Source organism: Cannabis sativa, chromosome 3 (assembly GCF_029168945.1).
Source record: "Cannabis sativa cultivar Pink pepper isolate KNU-18-1 chromosome 3, ASM2916894v1, whole genome shotgun sequence".
In the NCBI taxonomy this organism is placed as follows: domain Eukaryota; kingdom Viridiplantae; phylum Streptophyta; class Magnoliopsida; order Rosales; family Cannabaceae; genus Cannabis; species Cannabis sativa.
Genome location: NC_083603.1, coordinates 49,999,257 through 50,023,400, shown reverse-complemented (window position 1 = coordinate 50,023,400; position 24,144 = coordinate 49,999,257). Strand labels below are relative to the sequence as shown.

The following is a 24,144-nucleotide window of genomic DNA, read 5'->3' as shown; positions in this document are numbered from 1 at the left end:
GGTAGATCTTTAAAAATCAATATATGATCATGATATTTATGTTCAAAAAAATCAACACATTATCATGATCTTTAGGTATAATTAGTGGTAATTTAAAATTTTTGTATCAAACTCTTATATATATACCACCTGTATACACACAAAACTAATTTTTCATCAAAATACCTTAATGTCATTAGAATGACATTAAGATAAGAAAAGAAAACTATTCAAACTATATGAATCTCATTGGTTATAGAAATTTATTTTTTGCAGCATCTCACCATTGTTTGCGTCACAACAGAACAATAAATAAAGCAACAAATCTCAAATCGTAAATTACCATACATAATGTTCGGTAACAATAGGTTAGAATCGTATATGAAAAATAACTAGTTGTTTAATTTTTTTAGTATTTTAATTATTATTTTAGTAATAAGATATATGATATATCTTTATATATTAAAAGTGTCTATCTAACGACATTTCTTGGTTTAACAGAATATACTTAAAAATAAAAGAATATTCTGTTAAATTTAACGATTAGGTTTGATCTCCTGTTAACAAATAAACCCAATAATTAAACTAAAAAATTAAACAATCTTTTAAATATTAATAATCTCTTTTTAAATTAAAAAAATCATCTTAACCACATATCTCTCTAACAAACCTATCTTGGGAGAATATTAATAATTTTTTTCATTTATTTTTTTTTAAAAAAAATCTTTATATATTAAAGTTAACCTCACGTTATCTAATGTTTTCTCCGGATAAGCATAGTAAGCAGAAATACCACTTCTATCTTTGTGTGATTGCAGATATACCACTTCTGTCATTGACCCACTTTTTAGCTTTATAAATGGAGATGTTCATATAATATTAACACTTTACAGAATATTTATAGATATAAACTTACATTACAATGTTATGTTAAAAAAAGAACTAAATAGAATAATATACTACTCCAATAATAAATTTATTTACAATTTTATAATTACACTAATATTATTTTTAATACATTATTAAATAATCTTTCAAATACAAATATTTAATTTTTTTAAACAAAAAATTTGTAATCTTTAAAAATAAAATAAATTCAAAATCTTAAAAAGACCAAAATCTTAAATGAAACTAGCAATACGTGGCTCGGCACGTACATTCACCTAGTATATATATATATTTACAAGACATACTAGGTAGAAGTTACGTGCCAAAGCACGTAAATATTAATTTTATTTAAAGTTTAGTTCTTTATTTTTATTTAGATTTCTGTAACTAAAGGTAATGATTATGTGAATGATTTATTTTATTAGAGTAATAGTTGTAATATTATATTTGATTTTGAAAATATAATTGTGTATATATAAGTCATAACAATATATGAAAATAATATTTATTTATAAAAATTTAGAGGGTTTGCAAAATTTAAAGCAAATATTATTTAATGAAAATTAAAAAAAAAATGTGCAATCTTAAAATAGAAAAAAAATTATTAAATAAAGTCTTAATATAGAATATTATTAGAAAAACTAAAAAGAGTAGTGAAACTTCTTCTTAATCTTTTATCGACTCAGCTGCTTGAATGGTGAATTGATAGTACTTTGCACTCATTGTTCGTTTTAGATCTACATACAACTGAATTTTCCATGTTTTGACCGATAATTTCTCCATAATTTTTTTTGGATAAACAACCTCTGTAAAAAAATAATTATTAATATCATTTTTATGATGATTAAGATAAGATTCATTATTCGATTTTTGCAACAATCTTGTGTAACCTCTGTAAAAAAAAATATACACACATTATATACTCACTATATCATAAATTATAAATGAGTTCACTTAATTCAGCTACTTGTTAACTCACCCATGAAAATTTCCCGTACAACACCATGCTCGGAATGAAGGACCTCCAATGAAATAATCCAAATCCTTACTGCTCATATTAAATTTCCGTATAAGAAAAGTGTAAAACATCAAAAAAGGGTATCAGTATAGGAGCACTAATGAAATTTAATTTAAGAATTAAATATCAACAACAATTAAGTACAGTTCTGGAAGTGCATTGATTATGAGACCGTGGTCCAGGCGAACAATATAGAACTATTTCTTTTTCATCGCTATAAAACAATATGTATTAATCTAGCTGTAATTTCTTATATTTTAGAGGCATCAGCCGTGACTCGGCTCAAGGCAATGGCAGTCTTTGAACCTGATGGGCGACTCAGCTGCTTGCTTATGAAATCCCAGCCTTCATGAGCTTCGGAAGATCCACATTTGTCTTCACTCAAAGTCCATTGAGCATGTATACAACATTCTCGGTGGCAACATTTCCCGAAGCTCCTTTAGCATAAGGACAGCCACCTAAGCCCGATATGGAGGAATCGACATTGCTAATTCCCATCTGTTATTTAAGAAACTCGATTCTATTAATTAAATTAATTGCTTCACAACTTCAAAAATATAATTTCAGTGGCAGCTTATGTTAGAGATTTTATAACAATGGAAGAAAATCAAGATATTACAACTCTATTGTAATACAATACAAGGACCAACAAAGAGATTAAATAAATGTTACAATACATAATATACAATATATAGATATTATATATATATGAAAAGTAGAAGAGAAGATATATTACACAATATTATATAACACATACATATATATAATATGAAGAAGAAAAAGAAGATCACTCACTCACAACCTTGAGTGTAGATTAGTGGGGATCACCATGGCTTGAACAAGGTATTACACCTTTGTCCAAAAGCTTATTTCCCCCTATCTCTAAGCACTAAGGGAACTCTCTAGGAAATAGCTTTGGGAATTATCAAGCCTTAGGGTTTTCTAGCAAAGTGCTTTCTTGATAGAAAACTTCTTCTCTCAATGAGCACATTAGACTCCTTTATATAGTGTTTAGGTGATCACTCTTAGGATTCAAACACACCATCTCATTTCTCTCATAAAATGAGCATTAATATAGTTTGTACTATATTTCAAACCATTTGAATCCTATCATCAAATTGTGTAACATCTCTTTTATTACACAATATTATGATCAACCAAAAGAAGTTACAAAAGCAATTAACTTTGTAACTCTTCTCCATGTTATAAAGTGTAGGTTACAATTTCAGGTTAAATAAATTATATGTTACACAATTTATTTACCAAACACCTAATACATATTATTCACATAATAATATATATTACTACATTTTAATCTACACTTATTATATTATAAAATAATATAACAATCCCCCACTAGATTAAAATGTGTAACACACTTGTAACATTTATTTAATCAATCAAAATATTATATCAAAATATAACATTCCCCCACTTTGATTGAATAAATACACACTTTCAAAGAAGTCTTGCTTAGGTGCATTAGGTAAAATGTCTTTCGACTTGAATTTTACCTTAGTGTAGTTACCACAAAGTTTGATGAAATTTTGGTTTCCGTAGCATTGAACCACTATTTCTTTAGTACAAACCGGTGATAACACACACACCCTCGCTAATGCTCACTTGAGACCGCTTGTCTCGCTCTTGCACCGTTAATGGCCATGTGCAAAATTCCAATTCATAGACTCTCTAGAGAATACTCCCAATTCTCATAAGAGGCGGCACCACCTCTAGTCCATATAGGTGGAGTTTTAGTGTCTCACCACTCGTTAGACACTTCTTAAGCTTAAGTGAGTTTTCTTAAGCTTAAGGTCCATTAAAAAAACCTTTTGGTTTTAACCCTCAATTTTACAACATGTACTCATCCATAGATGGGACAATTGAGTACCATATTCACTCTATTGACTTGTTATTACCTATTGAACTTAAGACTAGATTTTTACTAGTGTTAAGATAGGTTACCATCAATGAGCAAAACACTAAGGGAGTTTAGGTCCCATCCCTCGAAAATTCATGCTTTAATCTTGTACGGAGATTAAGCGATTTGTTATAACTTCTCACTATTGATTCCATGTGAATCATGCATGCCAAAATATAGTGTTCACTTTGTGACCACTTTTCTCCTTAAGTACTTAAGCTTTGAAAATTTAATCATAAAAGATTAATTTTCACACAACTCAAATTCTCAATAATTTTGATACCAAGCATATCAAAATTAAACACTAATTTAGACACCAAATATGTCTAAATTGCACTTTATTTTAAGACACCAAACATATCTTAAACTTTTCACATTAGAGTATCACCCCCAGACTTTCACATTTCATTATCAAGACAATATCTTGATTTTAAAATATAGAAGACCACTTTGTCCCTCTAATTTTTCTTAAATTTAATTTCCTTCTTGAAATTATTTTTACCAAAAATTTGACACCAAATATGTCAATATTTTTACTTATGCACATAACCAAACTTGATTTAGAATTTGAATTCAAAATCAAATTAATTAATCAACAATGTCTCAACACATTTTGATTAAATTTGTGGCTCACCCCCACATTTCTACCATTAAGTGTATACAAAATATCACTTTTGTGTATTTCCTCTTGAAATGACTTTTTAAGGTCACCTTAAAAAATATCAATTGACATTTTTAGTTTTCTCACAAAACTAAAAACTAAACTCACATTACTACTCACAAAATAATGTGATTACCTTTACTCATAATTTTAAGGTTATCTCCTCATTGAGATTAGCCCAAAATTATACCAAGGTTAACAAAATTCTCATCAATTTTGTTTACAACTTTGATTATTTAAGATTCAAAATTGCTTCACTATTTTTTTGAATCCACATTGATTCATTTACTTGTGAGTCCAAAATCGCTCTTCCAATTTATGGCTCATTTCACAAGTTTGAATCCACTTTTAATCCATTTGTTCTTGCTTATGACAATGCAAGTCCAATATAATAAAAGTGTAACTCTCATTTTTCTTATCTCAAATATGAGATGCTTATCTCTTATAACCCAATAAAAGATGTCACTTCTCAAAAGCCATCTTTTATTATCTCATAAAGTGAGATGTTCACCACCAAATTGAATAAGAATTCAAATCTATTCTTTATTCACAAAATAGATGATAATAATTTTCACATCAATAGTAATAAACACTATTATATTACTATCAACATTATTATCATACTATATAACTCATACATTAATATAATATGTATGTTACTAATCAACATCTTATATGTAACATACACATAATATCAATATTAAATTCACAATATATATGTTACATATCTCATATATATATAACATATATACTATAATATACATATATATCATATACACATAATATATACATTAATTACACAACTATATATGTTACATACCTCACACATATATAACATATGTATACACATTAATATACATGATATATATTATATACACATATATAACATATATTATGTATGCATGTCTCATATAAATACATAAAAATAATTATTTCTACATATTTAATCTCACTAATATATATTATATCACATGCGCTCTACATATATATAATATATATTACTCATATATATACATGTTATATATTATATATCTCACATATATACATAAAATAACATGATATAAATTTCAAATATCATATATATAATATGATATAAACACATGATCACATATATATAACTCATATATATAATATATATTACTATTATATAAAATATAGTAAATCACATAATATACACCATCATGCTCACCCATGAATGGTTTTTACATAAAATCTCTTATCCTTGTATTCTCACAATTTTGATTTATCACCTCTTCCATTGAAAAGGAGTAAGCTTTTGATTGTTAGAGATTTTATAACAATGGAAGAAAATCAAGATATTACAACTCTATTGTAATACAATACAAGGACCAACAAAGAGATTAAATAAATGTTACAATACATAATATACAATATATAGATATTATATATATATGAAAAGTAGAAGAGAAGATATATTACACAATATTATATAACACATACATATATATAATATGAAGAAGAAAAAGAAGATCACTCACTCACAACCTTGAGTGTAGATTAGTGGGGATCACCATGGCTTGAACAAGGTATTACACCTTTGTCCAAAAGCTTATTTCCCCCTATCTCTAAGCACTAAGGGAACTCTCTAGGAAATAGCTTTGGGAATTATCAAGCCTTAGGGTTTTCTAGCAAAGTGCTTTCTTGATAGAAAACTTCTTCTCTCAATGAGCACATTAGACTCCTTTATATAGTGTTTAGGTGATCACTCTTAGGATTCAAACACACCATCTCATTTCTCTCATAAAATGAGCATTAATATAGTTTGTACTATATTTCAAACCATTTGAATCCTATCATCAAATTGTGTAACATCTCTTTTATTACACAATATTATGATCAACCAAAAGAAGTTACAAAAGCAATTAACTTTGTAACTCTTCTCCATGTTATAAAGTGTAGGTTACAATTTCAGGTTAAATAAATTATATGTTACACAATTTATTTACCAAACACCTAATACATATTATTCACATAATAATATATATTACTACATTTTAATCTACACTTATTATATTATAAAATAATATAACAGCTTATTCTTCTTAATTGCACTTTGTTAAGATAGCACCACCAACTTATTATATCAAGACAAACAAACTAAGTTTTTTACTCCCAAGGCAGAAGGTGAAAACAGCAATGACATATTGGCTAAAGTTCATACATATGCATATAAAAATTAGGAAGCGTTGACTTTAAATCCAGTATAAGTTTGGAGTTTGAGAAGGCTTACTTGAAGGGACAGTAAAATGTTTGGCAGAGATTGCCCATAAGTGTCATGAAAGTGGACAGCCAACTTCTCAACAGGAACGACAGCCATGACAGCCTCAAGCATTGGAACAACAGAACCTGTGTACGTCAGAACAGAGAAAATTAGATAGCACTTCGCCTAATAGAAGACAACTGTGTATATGGGGAATAAATATTTTGATATTTTCCATCTGCGATTCAAGAATAATTACCAAAATTTTAAAGAATCATTGCACAAGTCAAAACTCAAGTTTATATTCTAATTGATTCAACTATGCATCCACAATTTGAGCTCTTATATAATTACATGCAAAATAAATTAACCAATGTCAGTGTAAGCACCAAAAAAAAAAAAAAGAGTTACCAGGTGTTCCAACTCTAATTGTGTCACCAAGAGAAATTTCAAAGCAGCCCGTGTAATTTCAAAGCAGCGCATGCCAAGAGAAATTCCAATTGTGTTCCAACAAGGTTGGCGAAACACTATTAAGAAGCCAAATCGGTGGAAGTAGCTATTCATCGTTTTGGGATTGGGAGAGTGAAATGGAGAAGATTACCTCCACGATCCAGCAAAACGAAGGTCGGAAGAGCTCCAGGCTTGGATTGGAACGAAATCCCAAAGTCAGAAAACTCCTTACAACCCTTTTGATTATCTTTTGGGTACAAAACATTCCCAGCCATGCTACCACTATATTGAGGTATTCCAAAGTTTCCAATGGTGCTGTCATTTGTTCTGCTGATTCGGTCTGATGATGTTACCCTCAAGCTGTTCTTCTCCACCACGAATCTTCCATGAATAGAGATAGGTGCGAAAGACAGTAGCAGAAACCCTAGAAAGAGCCTCATCATCACTGATCTCTGAAGCTCCATTCACGGAGATGGATTTGAACGAAGAAATCGTCGCCTCTCTTCAGAATAGAAAATATTTAAGACTAAATGGAACCGATTGAGATGCTAATAAGTCTAACAATTTGTTTCATTTCTTTTCCTAATTTTTAGCATAATTGGTTATTTTTGATGAGTAATAAAATAATATTAATTATTTAAACTAACAAAAATCTCAATAATTTAATTTAATAAAAGATTGTTTAATTTTTTGGGTTTAATTATTGGGTTTATTTATTAATGGAAGATCAAACTATTAACATCGTTAATTTTAACATAATATTCTTTTATTTTTAAGGTATATTCTGTTAAACCAAGAATTGTCGTTATATAGACACTTTTAATATATAAAGATAAAGATATAAATTAGGTAATAATTTTAAAATCGTAAAATACAAAAAGTATTGCAATTTAAATAGAGAAATAAAAATATATTTGATTTCTATAACTCAATTATTTGTTTAAAATCATTATTATTAATTTTTTAGTTAAACAATAATGTTATTATTATTTATTATATGATATTCTAATTCATGTTTGAAATGATATTAATAATGTTTTATGTTTATTATAAGTGGTTTTAAAATATTTAACAATATAACATATTTATAAAAACACAAAATAAACTATAGAAGTAAAATTTAAATAAATAAATATTAAATAGTTTTATTATTTAGAAATAAAAAGCCCGTAATTATTTATTAAGAAATAAATATTTATTATTCATTTTATTTTGATTAATTATAATTTTAATTTTTTTTTATTGAAACATAAAATTAAAATTATAAATATTAATGTATATAAATTTTAAGTGTGTTTATTTAAAGTTTTAAAAAATAATAAAATGTGCATTATATATTATAGTGATCCATGTTTGACATGATAATAATAATACTTTATGTTTATTGTCACAATAATTTAGAAACTTTTAAAATAAAGAATAATTTGCGGCATAAATACTTAAATTTAACTCCATGTTGTAAATAAATACTTAAGTTTAATTTTTGGCGGTAATAATACCTAAATTATAATTATAGAACTTTTGTAGGCACCTGACTGTTATGTGTTAAGTAAATTATCACGTGGCAATTCCTGATTGGTCAAAGTCATTAATTTTTTATTTTTTTAAAAAAATTAATTTAAATATACCAATAAGAAAATGACACGTGGATAATGATTTAATATTTAACTGTCATGTACCTACAGAGTTCCAAAAATATAGCTTAAGTATTATTACTGTTGTTGCCCCTAATTTTGCCCAATATATGTGGACCAATCAGACAGGGACACGTGGATCAAGCAATTCACAATATTTGCTAAGCCTTTATGCCATAAGGAAACGTCCCGGACGTAGGTCCCAGAGAAGGCACATGGAACTCAAGGTGCTCTCGGAAGCTCATATAACGCTAAGGCGTCTCCGCGAGGTGTCAGGTTTCTCCTGAGCAATCAAGTCGCATTAAATGCCGCATGGGAGGAAGCGTGTTGGGACTGCTACACGCAATAAAGTCTGACAGCACAACCTCCAACCAGAAGCGCCACAGTAATGATCATTTAAGTCTAGCGACGGCTACACTGTGAAGAGTCACGTCAATCAAAAGGCAATAAGGACATTCCACATAAAAACCCTACAGCACCTAGGGATTTGACCATGCATCACCCATGGTATATTCATTGGGAATACCCAACTTTATGGATACTTACAGATATACTTGTAAGGACAATTCTAGGGATTACCCCACCAAAAACACTATAAATACCCCCTCAAAGCTCATTAAATGGGATCGAGAATCTTGGGCTGCATATGAGCAAGTAGAGTAAATACTCACCAAGAACATTCTCTGTATTTATAAGGGTGAAATTCTCCCAAGTATATTCTCTGTATTAAATACATCCATAAATAACAAAGACTCGTGGACTAAGGCTCATTAACGCCCCAACCACGTAAAAATCCTTCTCTTACTTTCTTACAGCTCAATAATTTTATAATATTCTATTAGTTGCTGAAAATCTCGGTCAACATTTTGGTGCTTTCATTGAGAGCTGAAGAAAGCTACTGTAAACAAACATTTGACTCCACAAACATGGTGGAGACTAGAAGTACCCGTCAGCCTCGCCCTCTTGAAGACGCTCAAGACCCGAATGAGGAAGATGTAGCCTCAAGAGCAGCAGAGGAGTCTGAGGAAGAAGAAATAATCCCCGATGATGACTACAAGGGAAACCTCGACGAGTATGCCTATGACGAAGGTAGTTACTCAGAACTGGTGCTTCTCAGACAAAAAGCTATCGATCACGAAGCCGAGATCGAAGCTCAGAAAGCGCAAAACCAGAAAATGCAGGAAGTGATGCTGGCCATGCAAAAAGCCATGGAGGCAGCTGGCATTCACGTGCACCCCAAGGCAATGACCGCTGGACTTGACAAGGAGCCAGCGACATCTTCGCCTAGTTCCCAACAGCAGAAATCTAGGGAGCCTAGCCCTATAAGATACCCTGCTGAAGGGAATCAAACAAAAAACCCTACTTCTACCCCAGGGCAAAAGAAAAAAGCGCAGGATCCGCGAAAGGTCCGCTCAGATTTCCCTAAAGGGAAAGGTCCGCAGAGGGGCAAGCCCCGAAAAGGGAGCTTTGGCCCTCATGATCGAGGGGACCGAAAAAGCGTTTTCGTGCACCAAGAACCCGGGGGTAGAGGGAGAAGAGGACAGAGGTGTCCTCCCGTTGATCTGAGAAATCAAATCAATGGGAACCAAGGTGATCTCCGAGATCACCTTGACCAAAAAAGATACGGACCCGCGGTCTCCACGGGTACGTTAAATGAAGGAATTATGGCAGAACTTGCCATACTTCGAAAAGACATTGCCCGAGTCTCCCGGAGACAGAAAGGAGATGATTCCGACTCGGACAGCGAGGATCGAGAGCCTTTTGCTAAGCACATCTTAGAGGCAGAGCTCCCTAAGAACTTCAAGATGCCTGAAATGGCAGCTTATACCGGGAACTCCGATCCTAGCGACCACTTGTCACGGTTCAACCGTGTCATGACGGTCATGAGGGTCAGCAATGACGCCAAATGTCTGTGCTTCCCACTTACCCTAAGTGGGTCCGCGGAGGAATGGTTCAAAAAACTAGAACCAGGATCCGTGGGCTGTTGGAACAAACTACAGACCAACTTCCGGAGACAATTTGTCGCCGCAAGAAAGGTCAATCTGGAGGTCAGTGCCTTGACTAATATCAAGCAACTGCCCACCGAGACCTTGAAGAATTATATAAAGAGGTTCCGAGAGGAAGCCTCGAAAACCAAGAAGGTTGACGACGGACAACAGCTTGCACTTCTCCATGCAGGAATCCGCACTGGGACTCCTTTCTGGAATGAGCTGCAGCAAGAGGGAGCTGCTAGCCTCCAGGACTTCCAGAAGAGAGTCCAAAAATATATCAACCTCGAAGAAGCCCAAATCGTGGCTTACGGAGGCTACTATCCCACCGGGATAGCAGGGTACATGCCCGGAGTATCGCCCTCGGGTACTCCCCCGACCGCAACTCCACAAGCAAGTGGCATACAATTCTCTGCTACCCCCGGATACAGCCAGGGCCAAGCCTTGGCACCAGCATCATCCCATTTTGGCAACCCGTCCGGAGTGAATGGACAAGCTCCTTCACACTCTGCTCCGGCTGCTAGCCTGACAGGCCCTTCCCAGGGTTCGAGGAGTAAAAGATCCTCCAAAGGCAGTACCCGGACGGGAGAGAAGCGCCAGAAAAGGGGGTACACCCCCCTGTATACTCAATACACGGAGTTGTCGGACTCCCAAGAGCGTGTGTACTTTGCTACTAGGCAAAATACACACTACCGGAGACCACAACCGTTGTACAAAGATAGCTCCCAGAGAGATCCGAGCAAGAGATGCGAGTACCACAACGACATCGGTCATAACACCAATGAATGTAAGAATCTCAAGGACGAGATCGAAAACCTAATCTGATTAGGCCACCTCTACGAGTTGATCAAGAATAGGTTGCCCCACCTCAATCCGGGTCAGGCGACCGTGGGTATGCCTCAGGGAACACCGGGGGGTACAGCAGGGGCATTGGCTCCAGCTGCTCCCACGGGCGACGCCCAGCATATCCCCGGTCTGCCGCCCCGGCCTAATGGGAGGGTAGCCATGATCTCCGGAGGTCCCCATATCGGAGGAACTACTCGCAAGGAGCTTAAACGATACGCAGGGGCTGCGAAGCATAATGAGGTGTGGGAAGTTACTCAACTCCCAGCTCAAAGGCCTCGGTTGATGGACCAACCAATCACGTTCACGGAAGAAGATGCCAAGACGGTGCGCTTCCCTCATCATGACCCATTGGTCATAGAGACCCCCATCGCGAATAAAGTGGTGGCCAGAGTCTTAATTGACAACGGGAGTTCAGTGAACCTACTCTTCAAAGAAGCCTTCACCGCAATAGGCTTGACGGACCGGGACCTCTCACCCAGTGGGTCCCAGCTCACAGGGTTTAACGGGACGACACTTATCCCAATGGGAAAAGTAAGGCTCCCAGTCACCTTGTGCCCGGACACCCCCCAGAGCACATTCAAATACTGCACCTTCGTAGTGGTGGACTGTCCGACAGCCTACAACGCGATCCTCGGCCGACCGGCCTTGGTGGATTTTGGCGCAGTCACATCGATTCGGCACCTGTGCCTAAAGTTCCCTACCCGGGAGGCTGGAATCGGAACTGTGAGGGGAAACCAGGGGGAAGCAAGACAATGTTACAATGTCGCAACCCACCTGCCCGTGCTAATGGTCCGGGAGTCAGCTGAGCCAGAAGTGGCTGAAGAGGACGAGTTGGACCCCCGTGTGGGGTTCGAAAGAATTGTGGAACCAATGGAGGACGTCGAAGAAGTATTAGTGTGCGACCTCGACCCCACCAAAGTACTCCGGCTAGGGAAGAACCTAGATCCGGAGGAAAAAGAAAAAATAATAAAAACACGGAAGGGCGCCATCGACATCTTTGCATGGCGCCAAGAAGACATGACTGGCATAAGCCCTCATGTCATCACCCACATACTCAACATCAATCCGGACATGCCCCCCGTCCAGCAAAAGCGACGCCCGCTCTACTCGATGAAAGCCGAAGCTCTAGAGAAAGAGGTGGACAAACTTCTGACTAACGGCATGATCCGCGACGTATACTATCCGGAGTGGTTGGCCAACCCGGTCCTGGTGCCCAAGCCGAACGGAACTTGGCGAGTTTGTATAGATTTCACCGATCTAAACAAAGCTTGTCCAAAGGACTGCTTCCCGCTGCCCAGGATCGACCAGATGGTGGATGCCACTTCTGGATTCAAATTACTATCTTCATGGACGCCTATGCTGGGTACAATCAAATAAAAATGCATACGGCAGACCAGGAGTGCACTAGCTTCAGGACCGATAAGGGGGTATACTGTTACTTAGTCATGCCCTTCGGACTAAAAAATGCCGGAGCAACCTATCAAAGAATGGTTAACCGGATGTTTAAAGGCCTCCTGGGGCGAAACATAGAGGTTTACGTAGACGACATGCTCGTCAAATCCAAAGCATGCAACAGCCATGCAAGCGACTTAGAAGAATGCTTCAAAGTGGTCCGGAGATACGGCATGAAGCTCAACCCAAAGAAATGCACCTTTGGGGTCAAATCAGGAAAGTCCCTGGGCTTCATCGTCAGTCAAAGGGGGGTTGAGGCAAATCCGGAAAAAATCCAGGCTCTCCTGAGCATGCCATCCCCCAAAAAGCATAAAGATGTGCAGAGCCTGACCGGAAAGGTAGCTGCTTTAAGCCGCTTCATCTCACGGTCCACGGACAAGTGCATACCCTTCTTCAACGTGCTAAAGAAGTGCCAAAAGTTCGAATGGTCGGACGAGTGCGAGGAGGCATTCAAAAAGCTAAAAGAGCACATGGCCAAGCCTCCTATCTTATCAAAACCCGTCCTCGGAGAAGACCTATTTCTTTATTTGCCTGTCTCCGAACACGCGGTCAGCGCTGCCCTAGTCCGGGAAGAAGAGAAAACTCAGCATCCCGTGTACTATGTTAGCAAGCGCATGGTAGGGGCCGAAACAAGATACCCAGTCATTGAAAAACTAGTGTTTTGCCTCCTGATGGCATCAAGAAAGTTGAGGCCATACTTCCAAGCACATCCGATCAAAATTCTGACCAATCACCCGCTCCGACAAGTCCTCCAAAAACCTGAAGCGTCCGGAAGGCTCCTCAAGTGGGCAATGGAGCTAAGTCAATTCAACTTGCACTACATGCCCCGAATTTCTATAAAAGGCCAAGCCTTGGCGGACTTCATTACTGAATGCAACGAAGCCGAGGCAACTGCGAATACGCCGGTACCACCAATCCCCACATGGAGAGTATTTGTAGACGGAGCCTCCAATGAAAATGGTTCCGGAGCTGGGGTGGCAATGATATCACCAACTGGACTACGACTCCAGGCGGCCCTACGGTTTGACTTCGCAGCTTCATACAATGCGGCCGAATATGAAGCCCTGATAGCAGGGCTGAAATTAGCAAAAGTCGTAGGAGCCAAAAGAGTGGAAGTCTATAGTGATTCCCAACTGGTCGTAAACCAGGTATCCGGAGAATACCAAACACGCGGCGAGCGAATGGCCGCGTACGTAGTAATAGTTCGAGAGCTGCTCCACGAGTTCACGGACTACAAAATAAAAAGAATCCCCCGGGAAAAGAACGCTCACGCGGACTGTCTGGCTAAATTAGCCTCGGATAGCGAAATCGAAGAGCTGGGGGTAGTACCAGTGGAACGCTTGGCAGAGCCAAGCATCAAAATAAAAGAGACCACAATAACGGTTGGGCAAGAACCCAGGTGGATGGTCCCCATCATAAAATACATAACAAAAGGTGAGTTGCCCCAAGAAAGGGCACTGTCTCGGAAGATTCAGTATCAGGCTCATCGTTATGTAATGATGGATCAAATTCTCTACCGAAGAGGACTAATCATGCCTTATTTAAGGTGTGTATCGGATCCTGAAGCTAGACAAATCATGCTGGAGGTCCACGAAGGGTTCTGTGGAGATCATACGGGAGGACCCAGCCTCTCAAAGAAAATATTGAGACAAGGGTACTTCTAGCCGACAATGAAAAAAGATTGTATAGACTATGTCCAAAAGTGTGACTCGTGCCAAAGGTACGCGAACATACCGAGAGCTCCTCCAAATGAAATCACCCTGATGACTAGTCCCTGGCCCTTCGCGGTATGGGGAATAGATCTTATTGGGTCCTTGCCAACAGGAAAAGGAGGAGTAAAGTATGCAATAGTAGCAGTAGACTACTTCACCAAATGGACGGAGGCTGAGCCTATGAAGACAATAACTGCTAAAAAAGCACTGGACTTTGTTATTAAAAACATAGTGTGTCGATATGGCTTGCCTCACAAAATAGTCTCTGACAATGGAAAGCAATTCGATTGTGAGGAATTTACTGACTTCTGCAACCAACACGGAGTAGTGAAAAGCTTCTTCGCGGTGGCCAGACCTCAAACAAACGGTCAAGCGGAAGCAGTCAATAAAATCCTAAAGGTCACCTTGAAGAAAAAGCTGCTGGCCTGCAAAAACAACTGGCCTGAAGAGTTGCCAAGAGTGTTATGGGCCTATCGGACGACCCCCAAAACCACGACCGGTCACTCGCCTTTTTCAATGGCGTACGGTTGTGAAGCGATGGTCCAGGTAGAAACGTTATTCCCATCCCTCAGGAGGACGACTTATGATCCAGCCACGAATCAAGCTTTGCTTCAAGAGGCTTTGGATCAAGTCGAAGAACTCCGGGATGAGTCTCAAATACGGATGGCAGCTTATTAGAAGAAGGTGACCAAGTATTTTAACTCTAAGGTTAAAAACAGAAAATTTGCTATTGGGGATATGGTCTTAAGAAGAGTCTTCCCAGCCACCCAGGAACCCGGAGTGGGGGTACTTGGACCGAATTGGGAAGGACCATATGAAATCGAGGACGAAATCGGCTCCGGCACTTACAAGCTAAAAAGAATGGATGGAACCATTGTGCGAAGAGCCTGGAATGCCGATCACCTCAGAAAATATTACCAATAGCCAAAATATAGCTTAGACTTTGTTCAAAGAGTTTGTACCGTCCAAATGTATACCTCCTCCACATGTTGAATAAAACTGAGTGCCTTAAAAACAAAGTTTCTATGCCACTCAGGGGGGTACTAGGGTATACCGCACGGACAGACATAAAACAAATTAAGTAAAATATCCTGACCCAAAGGGCAGGTAAAAAAAAAAAGAGTATGCACAAAAATAAAAAGCATAAGTATAAAAATCCTGATCCAAAGGACAGGTCAAAAAAGAGAAATATGAGGCAAAAGAGATCACATATAAATATCCTAGCCCACAGGGCAGGTCAAATATATACAAATGGCCCGGGGACAGGCCTTAAAAATTGTCTCCCCTTCAAATAAAAAACAGCTACATAAATATATTGTCTCAAGGTAGCTGTATGTAAGCAAATATATATAAAAAGAAAAAAAAAATTAATAAAAGAAGTGAGTGGAATCCTGGTTGTACTGGGTTAATTTGGAGCAGCCTAGTCAATGCGCGGAGGAAGGCGAGGTCCGATGCGTGCCTTTACCATGGCATCAAGCTTCTTCTTCTTCTCCCAAAATTTGGCAATCATTTCCTCAGGTTTGGGGTAGAAGGTAAGCTTGATATTTTGGTCGTTGGTAGACCAAGCCATGAAGACCCCATCATCGAAGCGCTTAGGGCACCGGCCGCATGAAACGGGAGAAAGAAGCTCGGCTCTTTTTGCCTTCTTGGAGGCTTGTTCCTTGAAGTCCCTGAGCTCCTTCATCTCCGCAGCTAGAGCGGCCCGGGACTCTAAGTCTGCTTGGTGAGTTTCCTCTAAGGATCTCACCTTGGCAACCATCTTGTCCAAGGCTTCCCTGGCCTCCCGGAGCTCCCGCTTGGCCTTTGCAGCAGCCTCACCTTCCGCCCTCAGCTCCTCTGGATGCTTGGCCTCCAGCCTGTCTCTCCGCAGGGCCTCATCCCGGATCATGGCCTCCGCCTGGGCTTCCCTCCGCTTGGCCTCCTCCTCATTGGCCTTGGCAACAGCCTCCCGGCGCTCAGCCGCCTCCTAGTAAAGCTGCCTCTCCGCAGTGAGGTCCTGAAGAACCTTCCTGACTTCGTTCATGTCCCCAAAATCAGACAGAACGAAGCCATGGTTAATTATGTTCTTGGAGAGGCGGCCAGCCTCAGCAGCAAGCTGAACGACAATGCAAGTGTGAGAAAGAATCCCCAAAAAAGAAAAATAAAGGGAAAAACAAAATTACAAAGCACTTACCACAGTGAGGGAGTGGCTGAGGTCCTGGACCTGGAAGATAGAGTTCAGGAAGGCGCAACTTGCGAACCGCTTAGGCGCGCACCGGGTAAGCTGAGAAGTAAATTCGCCAGTCATCTCCGCGGCGAAGGGAGCCAAGGTGGGCCCAAGGAAGCGACGGAACCAGTCCGATAGGGGGTCCAAGTTTAAGTCCCACGGATCCTGGTACTCCGGGTTGTTGATGGTTTCTTGCACCTCAACCCGCAGAACCCTCCTAAGGGCTTCCACCTCGGCAAACCCCCGGGAGTATTCATCCATGGCATAGTTATGCTTGGCTATCCGGAGCTCCTGCCTCGCCTCGTCTGCAGGAACCGGAGTCAGCACAATGTTGGGAGGGGCAGTATGTTCTTCCATGGGAGAGACCCCACCATCAAGACCATGGGCCGGAGTATCAGCTCTCCGAGGCCGCTTGGGCTCTTCCCTGGGCAATCATTTTGCCCTTACGCTTGCGAATCAGAGCAATTTCTCGCTCTTCTTCACCTTCTTCAACTTCCTCAGGAAGAGCCCGGAGCCCCCCTGCACCTTCTTTAACTTCCTCAGAAAAGCCCCATTGCTTTTCTTGACTTTCTCCCGGCAGTACCTCCTCGTCATCCACTAAATCAATAGTGTCGGGGGGAGCGCTGGAAGAAATCTTTAGAGCAGGGGCCATTGGGGAAGAAGTAAAGGCAGGAGGAGCCTCAGGAGTGTGAACCCCAGCAAGCTGATCCAAGATGGCGTCCATGGAGATACCTGCTATAACAAAAGTAAGCAAGTGTTAGAACATCCGTGGGAAACCACCAACACAAGATGTGGCAAATAAGCTAGTCCTACCCGGACTTCCTAATTCGGCCCTAGCAAAGTTCCGAATTTTTATGCTGGCAGCATCATCTCCGAGATAGCTGTCCGAAGGTCGGAACCAGCTGGATGTAATGTAAGCTGAAGGACCTAAGGGAACGGGCTCCGGAGGACCAGAACCCATTCGGGACCGACCTAGGAAATCTCCTAAGTTCGAAAAATAAAATTCCTTCAAATGGTCTCCCCATCGGGTCGAGGGCATCCTAAACCTATACAGACGCTCGTCGAACCCTACGGGCCTACGACTGGCATACTCGCCAACAGAAGGAACATAATGAATTACCAAAGGAGACTTACCGCCGGCGCCGGAAGTGCTGGCACCAGGAGCCCCAGTGTTCGGCTCTGGAACCAAAGGCTGTGGCCTGGGAGCCCTTCTCTCCGTTGAATCCCCAATGTGAAGGGGCTTCCCGGCAATCGCCTGACTCCTTCTCTCCACCGGGCTCCCCACACGGAGCGTCCTCCCGGAAGCCACCTGGGCCTTAGAGTACGCCTTCTCCTGGGCCTTTCGGTAGAGATACTCCTGGTATTTCTTCTCTGCCGTGGCGATGATCTCGTCCCGGAAGGTCTTCTCCGCGACCGGTGCCCTTACATTGGGACAGATGACCCGGGAAAGGTTAGAGTCCTCCACGGATTGATGCGGAAGGATAAGTTTGGCCTTCCTGCAGTTCTCCGTAGTGACCAGACCTCCGACGTCAAGATCGGCCCGGTCGTAAGAGGCAAAGGCCTGGGCTCTCCGGAGAAAGGCCTGGGTAGGTGCAGTCCGTTCGTATGGAGGGATCCTCGCCCACTCAGTGAGGAGCTCCGGGTGGTCCACTGTCCTAAATCAGGAGGAGAAGAAAAAGCGATGGCGATACTCCTTAACGTGAGTCTGCCTGTTATACGGGACCACCCCTTCGTTAGCAGGGTGGGCCCGCAACCCATAAAAACCGTCCTTAAGTTTGTCCCCCTTCTTGGGGACGGAAACAAGTTCATAAAAATACAAAATTTCCGCCGGACGGGGAGATCCCCATCCTCGGGTGGCATAAAAAATAAATAAGCGTGAAAGCAGGCGGTATGCTTGGGGAATAAGTTGGTATGGCGCAAGGCTGACAAAAACTAGAAAATTAACAAAGTAATCCTGAAGAGGAAGCATGGAACCGGCCATCAGGTGCGTTTGGCTCCAGGCTCCGAAGCCGCCGTAATTGTGGTTGGGCGTCTCCGCGTCGCGAGGTGGCCGATGGTAGGTTCCTGAGGTGGAAGGCTTGATTCCAGCAACCTCCACAATGTTCTCCAGTTGGTGGGGACAGGTCAGGGTGGAATAAAGCTCGGCCGCTTCCCATCCGGTCGCCCGGGAGTTATACCCCTCCTCGGCAACGGGTCCCAGGGAGACCTCCTCAAGGGTAGCCATGCGCTTACCACTTTTCTTTGATGACTTCGAGCCAGAAGCAGACATTTTTCTATTCTGTAAAAAAGCGTAAAATTCCAGCAGTTAGGCCCCGTACCAAACCCTAAATTAAGAAAAAGGGAATGGGGGTCCCCTAACCGCTGGAAAGAGCCCCCCTCCGGACACGTGTCACACAGGGAACCCTGGAAGGATTCCCTGGACAAGTGTCGGGTGCAGTAAAATTCACAGAAGACGGCTTTACGCGATAAGGAAAAAAGAAAGAAAAAAAAAGGGTCTATCTTGTGCCATAAACAACCATTATACGAAGAACGTATGACTTTCTACAAAGAAAATACACAATAACAACGGAGGCGTGACAATGGCAATCCTATCACTAGAGCAGTAAATTCAAACAGACTACATGAAGGATTTAAACACTTGCATGCCCAGAAATTTCAAATGCAAACCCAGAAAAAGAACAAACAGAATAAGTAACAGCATGCCATTCAGTAATAAAGCAAAGGATGCAAGAAACTTACGATGAAGTGTTGAACTAAGGGTCCTGCTGCAAGTCGAGTAAAGACGAGAAGGACTGGTAGCAACGAGCAAAGAAGAACTGGGAAAATCGCAAAGTGTTTGAAGGCCTTGTTCTAGGTCTGAGAATTCTCTCTCTAGGAAATTCGAGCAAAGTTGGCAAAAAATGGGAAGTAACCGAAATGAAGAAAAGATGGTGGCTTTTATAGGCAAAAATGCATGAGGAACAGGCGTCATCACCTACCAATCGAAAGGTGAGGGAAGTGCATGATTCAAATGCTCAAAGATCAACGGACCAGATTGATTTACAATAAAGGCGGTGGAAACGCTTGAGTGTCCGTCTGACACCATTAATGCGCCGTATCAATCAATGGGCGTGAAACGAATCGACCCCTGCAAAAAGTGAATCGCTGCATTAAATGCCATCATTAATTATTTTATTAAAAACTCTTGTTAAATGTATAAATTAAAAATTAATTATTTTATTTATATTATAGTAAAAAATATGTAACCATCAAAATTACAATAAAAATATAAGATTGAGTAGTCACTCATTAGTTAGTTATTCTTCAAAACAATATTCTTAAATAAAAGGTTTACGGTGTTAAAACAACTTACTTGAAATTGAGAAATAACTTGGGATTTGAAAGAGGAAATCATGGTCTTCACTTAAGAGCTTGGGATAAGTTATGCCTTCCTAAATCTCTTGGGGGTCTGGGTTTCCGGAAGACTAAGGAAATGAACCATGCCTTTTTGGCTAAATGGGGGTGGAACATGCTAATATGGTGCAAATCTTTGTGTTGCCAAATTCTGGAAGCGAAATATCTTAAAGGGAAGGACTTCCTTAGTTGTCGTTATAAGAATTCGGATTCTTAGTTCTAGAAGAATGTGGTTAAAGCCAACTCTATCTTGAAGAAAGGTGCTTGTATGGTGGTTGGGGATGGTAGGGATACAGACATTTGGGGGGACCCTTGGATCCCTCATTACAAAGGATTTTCCCCTACGCCTGTTGGTGTCCCTGATGGTGGTGTTACTAAGGTTGGTGATATGTTGATAAACAATGGTAATTGGGATATCCGTAGGCTCAACAGTCTCTTTGATCCTGAGACGGTTGCTGCAATCTTAAAGGGTGGTAATCCCTCCAGCCTTGGCAAGGATAGGTGGATTTGGACTCTAGAAAGTAGTGGCCAATTTTCGTGTAAGTCTGCTTACCTTACCCAGGTCAAGGAAAGGTCTCCTCACTGTGATGTCGCTCTTTCTCTCTGGAATAAGCTTTGGAATAGTAGAATCTTGGAGCGTCATAAGGTCCTTTGGTGGTGTATCCTATATAGGGCTCTTCGTGTTAGGTCGGTAATAAGTAAAAGGTTTTCTATTGAGGATTCTTGCTGCCCTCTCTGTGGGTTGGGGGAGGAATCGTTTGAACACTTGTTTCTTTCTTGTGATGTGACGTTTCACTTGTGGCGATCTTCTCCTTGGGGTATCTATCATGTTTGCAATTCTGGTATTCGTCTTTGGGATTGGGTGAAATTTATTTGGAATTTGAAACAGAAGGGTATTAATGCTGAGGATGTCTTTCTCTATGCTTCGATCGTGGTTGACACTATCTGGCGGACCAGTAATGATAAGATACACAACAACTGTTCGGTTAATATGAAGAAGTGTATTAACGCTATTTGTACTTCTTTTGCAGATTTGCATGCTTCTCTTTTTCCTCCTCCTACCCCTTCCTGCATGGAGGCCTGGAGCCCCTCTCCTTAAGATTGAATTAAGCTGAACTGTGATATCAAAGTGGGGTTAGATAGCATGTGTTCTGCAGTTATGGCTAGGGATCACCTGGGCAGAGTGATCTAGATTCATACGAATCGGTTGGAGTTTTCTGATGCTTTGTGTGGAGAAGCGGCGACCTGCTGCTCGGCTATTACAGTGGCGCTAGACATTGGTGCTAAGTTTGTTATTGTGGAGAACGACTCGAGTGTAGTAATCAATGCGCTTAGTGGGAAGGATCCTCATTGGGCTCTTGAGAACTACCACTCATTTTGTATTAGATCTTCTCCTTCATTTTTCAACTGTAATTTTTCTTATGTTAGTAGAACATGTAATTTTGCGCCCCATAACGTAGCCAACTGGGCGTTTGCTCAAATGAGATTTGGTGATATCCCGGTCTCTTCTATCCCGGAGAACCTTTTATGTAATGACCATGAGGTCTAACTATATTTTTCTTATAACAAGTACACTTTTATTCAAAAAAAAAAAAGAAAAAAGAAATTGAGAAAGAAATCGTTCATGATGTGCTCATTCCCGTTTTGTTGTTGAAGAATGAAACATTGATTGCAGGTCCCTGTCCCTAGTATGGTCGCTGCAAATGATGTGACTTTTTCCTTTGAAGACTTAGAAGTTCCCAACAACTTCAAGGATGGCCACAGTGACTTTTGCTCCATAGCGGAGGCGCTACAGATTCTAGACTTTGGTTTGCTAGTGTTAACTTGACTTGGGATTCATTTGTTCTTTCATGTACCAACATTGCCATTGAGGCGCTGAGCATATTTACATACCAACAACAATTTCTCTATGGTAGAAGATAACAGACTAATGCAGCCAGTACAACACTACATTGTAGCAACTTTTCATCATCAAGTATAAACATGCCAAAGAAAAAATGGAAGTTTAAACCATATCATGAGTATTAACAACAAAGCTGCATAATGCGTAGCATAGATAAAGACTAAAGATACATTACATACATTCCTATAAAATATTTTTCAAAACATCATATCTAAACAAAGGTAAGTACACAAGTTTCACACAAACAACATTCACAAGAACAAACGACATCAAACAACTTAACAAGAAACTAAAATCAACTGTGTTCACACCATTAAAAAGCAAGAGCTTTTCCACCATGAACAACCAAAAACACTTTTCCGGCATCATCACAGTTTCCAGCATCGATAGCAATCGCCCCGAAAATTGCCCGGAAAGCTCCACAAACGACAGAAGGAGTGGAAGAATTGGTCGTGCTCTTGTGAGAAACTCTAACCACCTTATGCAACCCCAGACGAGTCCCATCTTTGGCACAAGAAGTTTCAACCTTGGAGACATCAGTGATCCGAGTGTTCAACTCTTCAGGGGAAATATCAATGTCGTTTTTCAGATAATACAGAGAGGTTGATGTTTCAATGATACTGGCACCAAAAATGCTCAATGCCCTGTTGTTCTCTTCCGAATAGGACGAGTGGGTCATAGCCCGCCTGAGCAGACCAACACTCTTGAAATTGTACCTACGAAAAAAAAATATTTATATTTTACTTTCCAACAGTTTCCCAGAAACCAAACAGAGATAGTGATGCAATAAAAGCAGAAAATTACAGATACTGAAAACAAAAGAATTGGTGAAAAAAAAAGTCGAAAGTAAACATACCCAATTTGGCCCTGGAGGAATTCGAGAGCTTTTGAGAACGAAGACGAGGCTTCGAACTTGTGATAGCGGAGTATAAAATCTGGGTCTCCCTGAAAAATGTAAAGAAAGACGATGATCACATCAGAAAGAAAAGGAAGAAAGAATTCGAAATTGGGAGTGAAACTACAAAAAAATAAAGCATACCCGGAACCGAGGGAAGATGGCCAAAAAGACAATGGTGGTGGTGAGGATGGAGAAACGGGAAAGCAACATTTTTGAGTGTTATTCAATGGAGGTCTGGGACTGAGTGAGTGAGGACTGAGGAAAACCTAACCCAGGATCGCTTTTTTATTTCTTTCCGTTCCTTGTTGGAGAAGGAGAGTTATTCCTTGTATATTGACTCAATTGAAGGAAAATGGTTCTTTCGCATACTCTTTCTTTCAACTTTTGGTTTTTCCTCTTCTTTTTTTCCTTTTCTCTTTTTTAGTGCGAAATTGGGTTTGCATTTCTTGATTTTTTTTATTTTTTAATTTAGTAATGATCAAAGTATCAAACCCCAATACAATGTAATAGGAGTATAACTGTGGAACCGACCAAAACCCACTATTCAATTTTAAATAAAGTTTGAGAATTAATTTTTTTTATTTGAAAATTCAGATTTTGATTTTTGGTGGATTGGTGTAATCTGAAAACTAACAGACTAATATAAAAAACTCCTTAGAACCGATCAATGTAAATTGCAGTTTGATTAGTTCAAACTGCTGAAACTGATTTTTTTTTTTTTTTGTCTCTGTAAAGTGTTATCAAATTTAAAGGATAGTTGGAATTTATTTTTTGGCTGGTTTCTTCTTGCCGATTTCCTATACTCTAATAGTTTAACATTTGTAAAATTGAGAGAATGTATGAGAAAATATAAAATTTTGTATGAATATAAAAGATAGAGAAAGATGATAAATATTGAAAAAGACACTCTGAGATTTATTCATAGAATGGAGGCTTAAGATTTTTGAAAATATGATCTATTATTATGATTTATGAGA

The 24,144-nt window shown here is 39.4% G+C and overlaps 2 protein-coding genes across 2 annotated transcripts; both read right to left on the bottom strand.

Annotated features, from left to right (window-relative positions):
* Window positions 1–1,394: 1,394 nt before the first annotated feature.
* Window positions 1,395–7,677, bottom strand: LOC115704925 (uncharacterized). The gene is made up of 4 exons (XM_061112036.1): window positions 7,097–7,677; window positions 6,716–6,831; window positions 1,847–1,915; window positions 1,395–1,673 (listed from the first exon to the last, which is right to left on the bottom strand). The coding sequence occupies exons 1-4, from the start codon at window positions 7,247–7,249 to the stop codon at window positions 1,550–1,552; spliced, it is 462 nt and encodes a 153-aa protein (XP_060968019.1). The 5' UTR covers window positions 7,250–7,677; the 3' UTR covers window positions 1,395–1,549.
* A 14,718-nt stretch (window positions 7,678–22,395) lies between these two features.
* LOC115709646 (protein NUCLEAR FUSION DEFECTIVE 2) lies at window positions 22,396–23,685 on the bottom strand. The gene is made up of 3 exons (XM_030637807.2): window positions 23,309–23,685; window positions 23,126–23,214; window positions 22,396–22,985 (listed from the first exon to the last, which is right to left on the bottom strand). Exons 1-3 carry the CDS (start codon window positions 23,375–23,377, stop codon window positions 22,583–22,585), a joined length of 561 nt encoding a protein of 186 aa, XP_030493667.2. The 5' UTR covers window positions 23,378–23,685; the 3' UTR covers window positions 22,396–22,582.
* Window positions 23,686–24,144: the final 459 nt, after the last annotated feature.

Excerpts from the sequence above, each read along its gene's own strand:
- LOC115704925 (XM_061112036.1), bottom strand. The coding sequence starts at position 7,249 with ATGAATAGCTACTTCCACCGATTTGGCTTCTTAATAGTGTTTCGCCAA. Across the intron at positions 1,916-6,715 it reads ACATTTTACTGTCCCTTCAA|TAAGGATTTGGATTATTTCA; the intron begins GTAAGCCTTCTC and ends TAATATGAGCAG. Across the intron at positions 1,674-1,846 it reads TGTACGGGAAATTTTCATGG|AGGTTGTTTATCCAAAAAAA; the intron begins GTGAGTTAACAA and ends ATTTTTTTACAG.
- LOC115709646 (XM_030637807.2), bottom strand. The coding sequence starts at position 23,377 with ATGTTGCTTTCCCGTTTCTCCATCCTCACCACCACCATTGTCTTTTTG. Across the intron at positions 23,215-23,308 it reads CCATCTTCCCTCGGTTCCGG|GGAGACCCAGATTTTATACT; the intron begins GTATGCTTTATT and ends TACATTTTTCAG. Across the intron at positions 22,986-23,125 it reads TTCCTCCAGGGCCAAATTGG|GTACAATTTCAAGAGTGTTG; the intron begins GTATGTTTACTT and ends TTTTTTTCGTAG.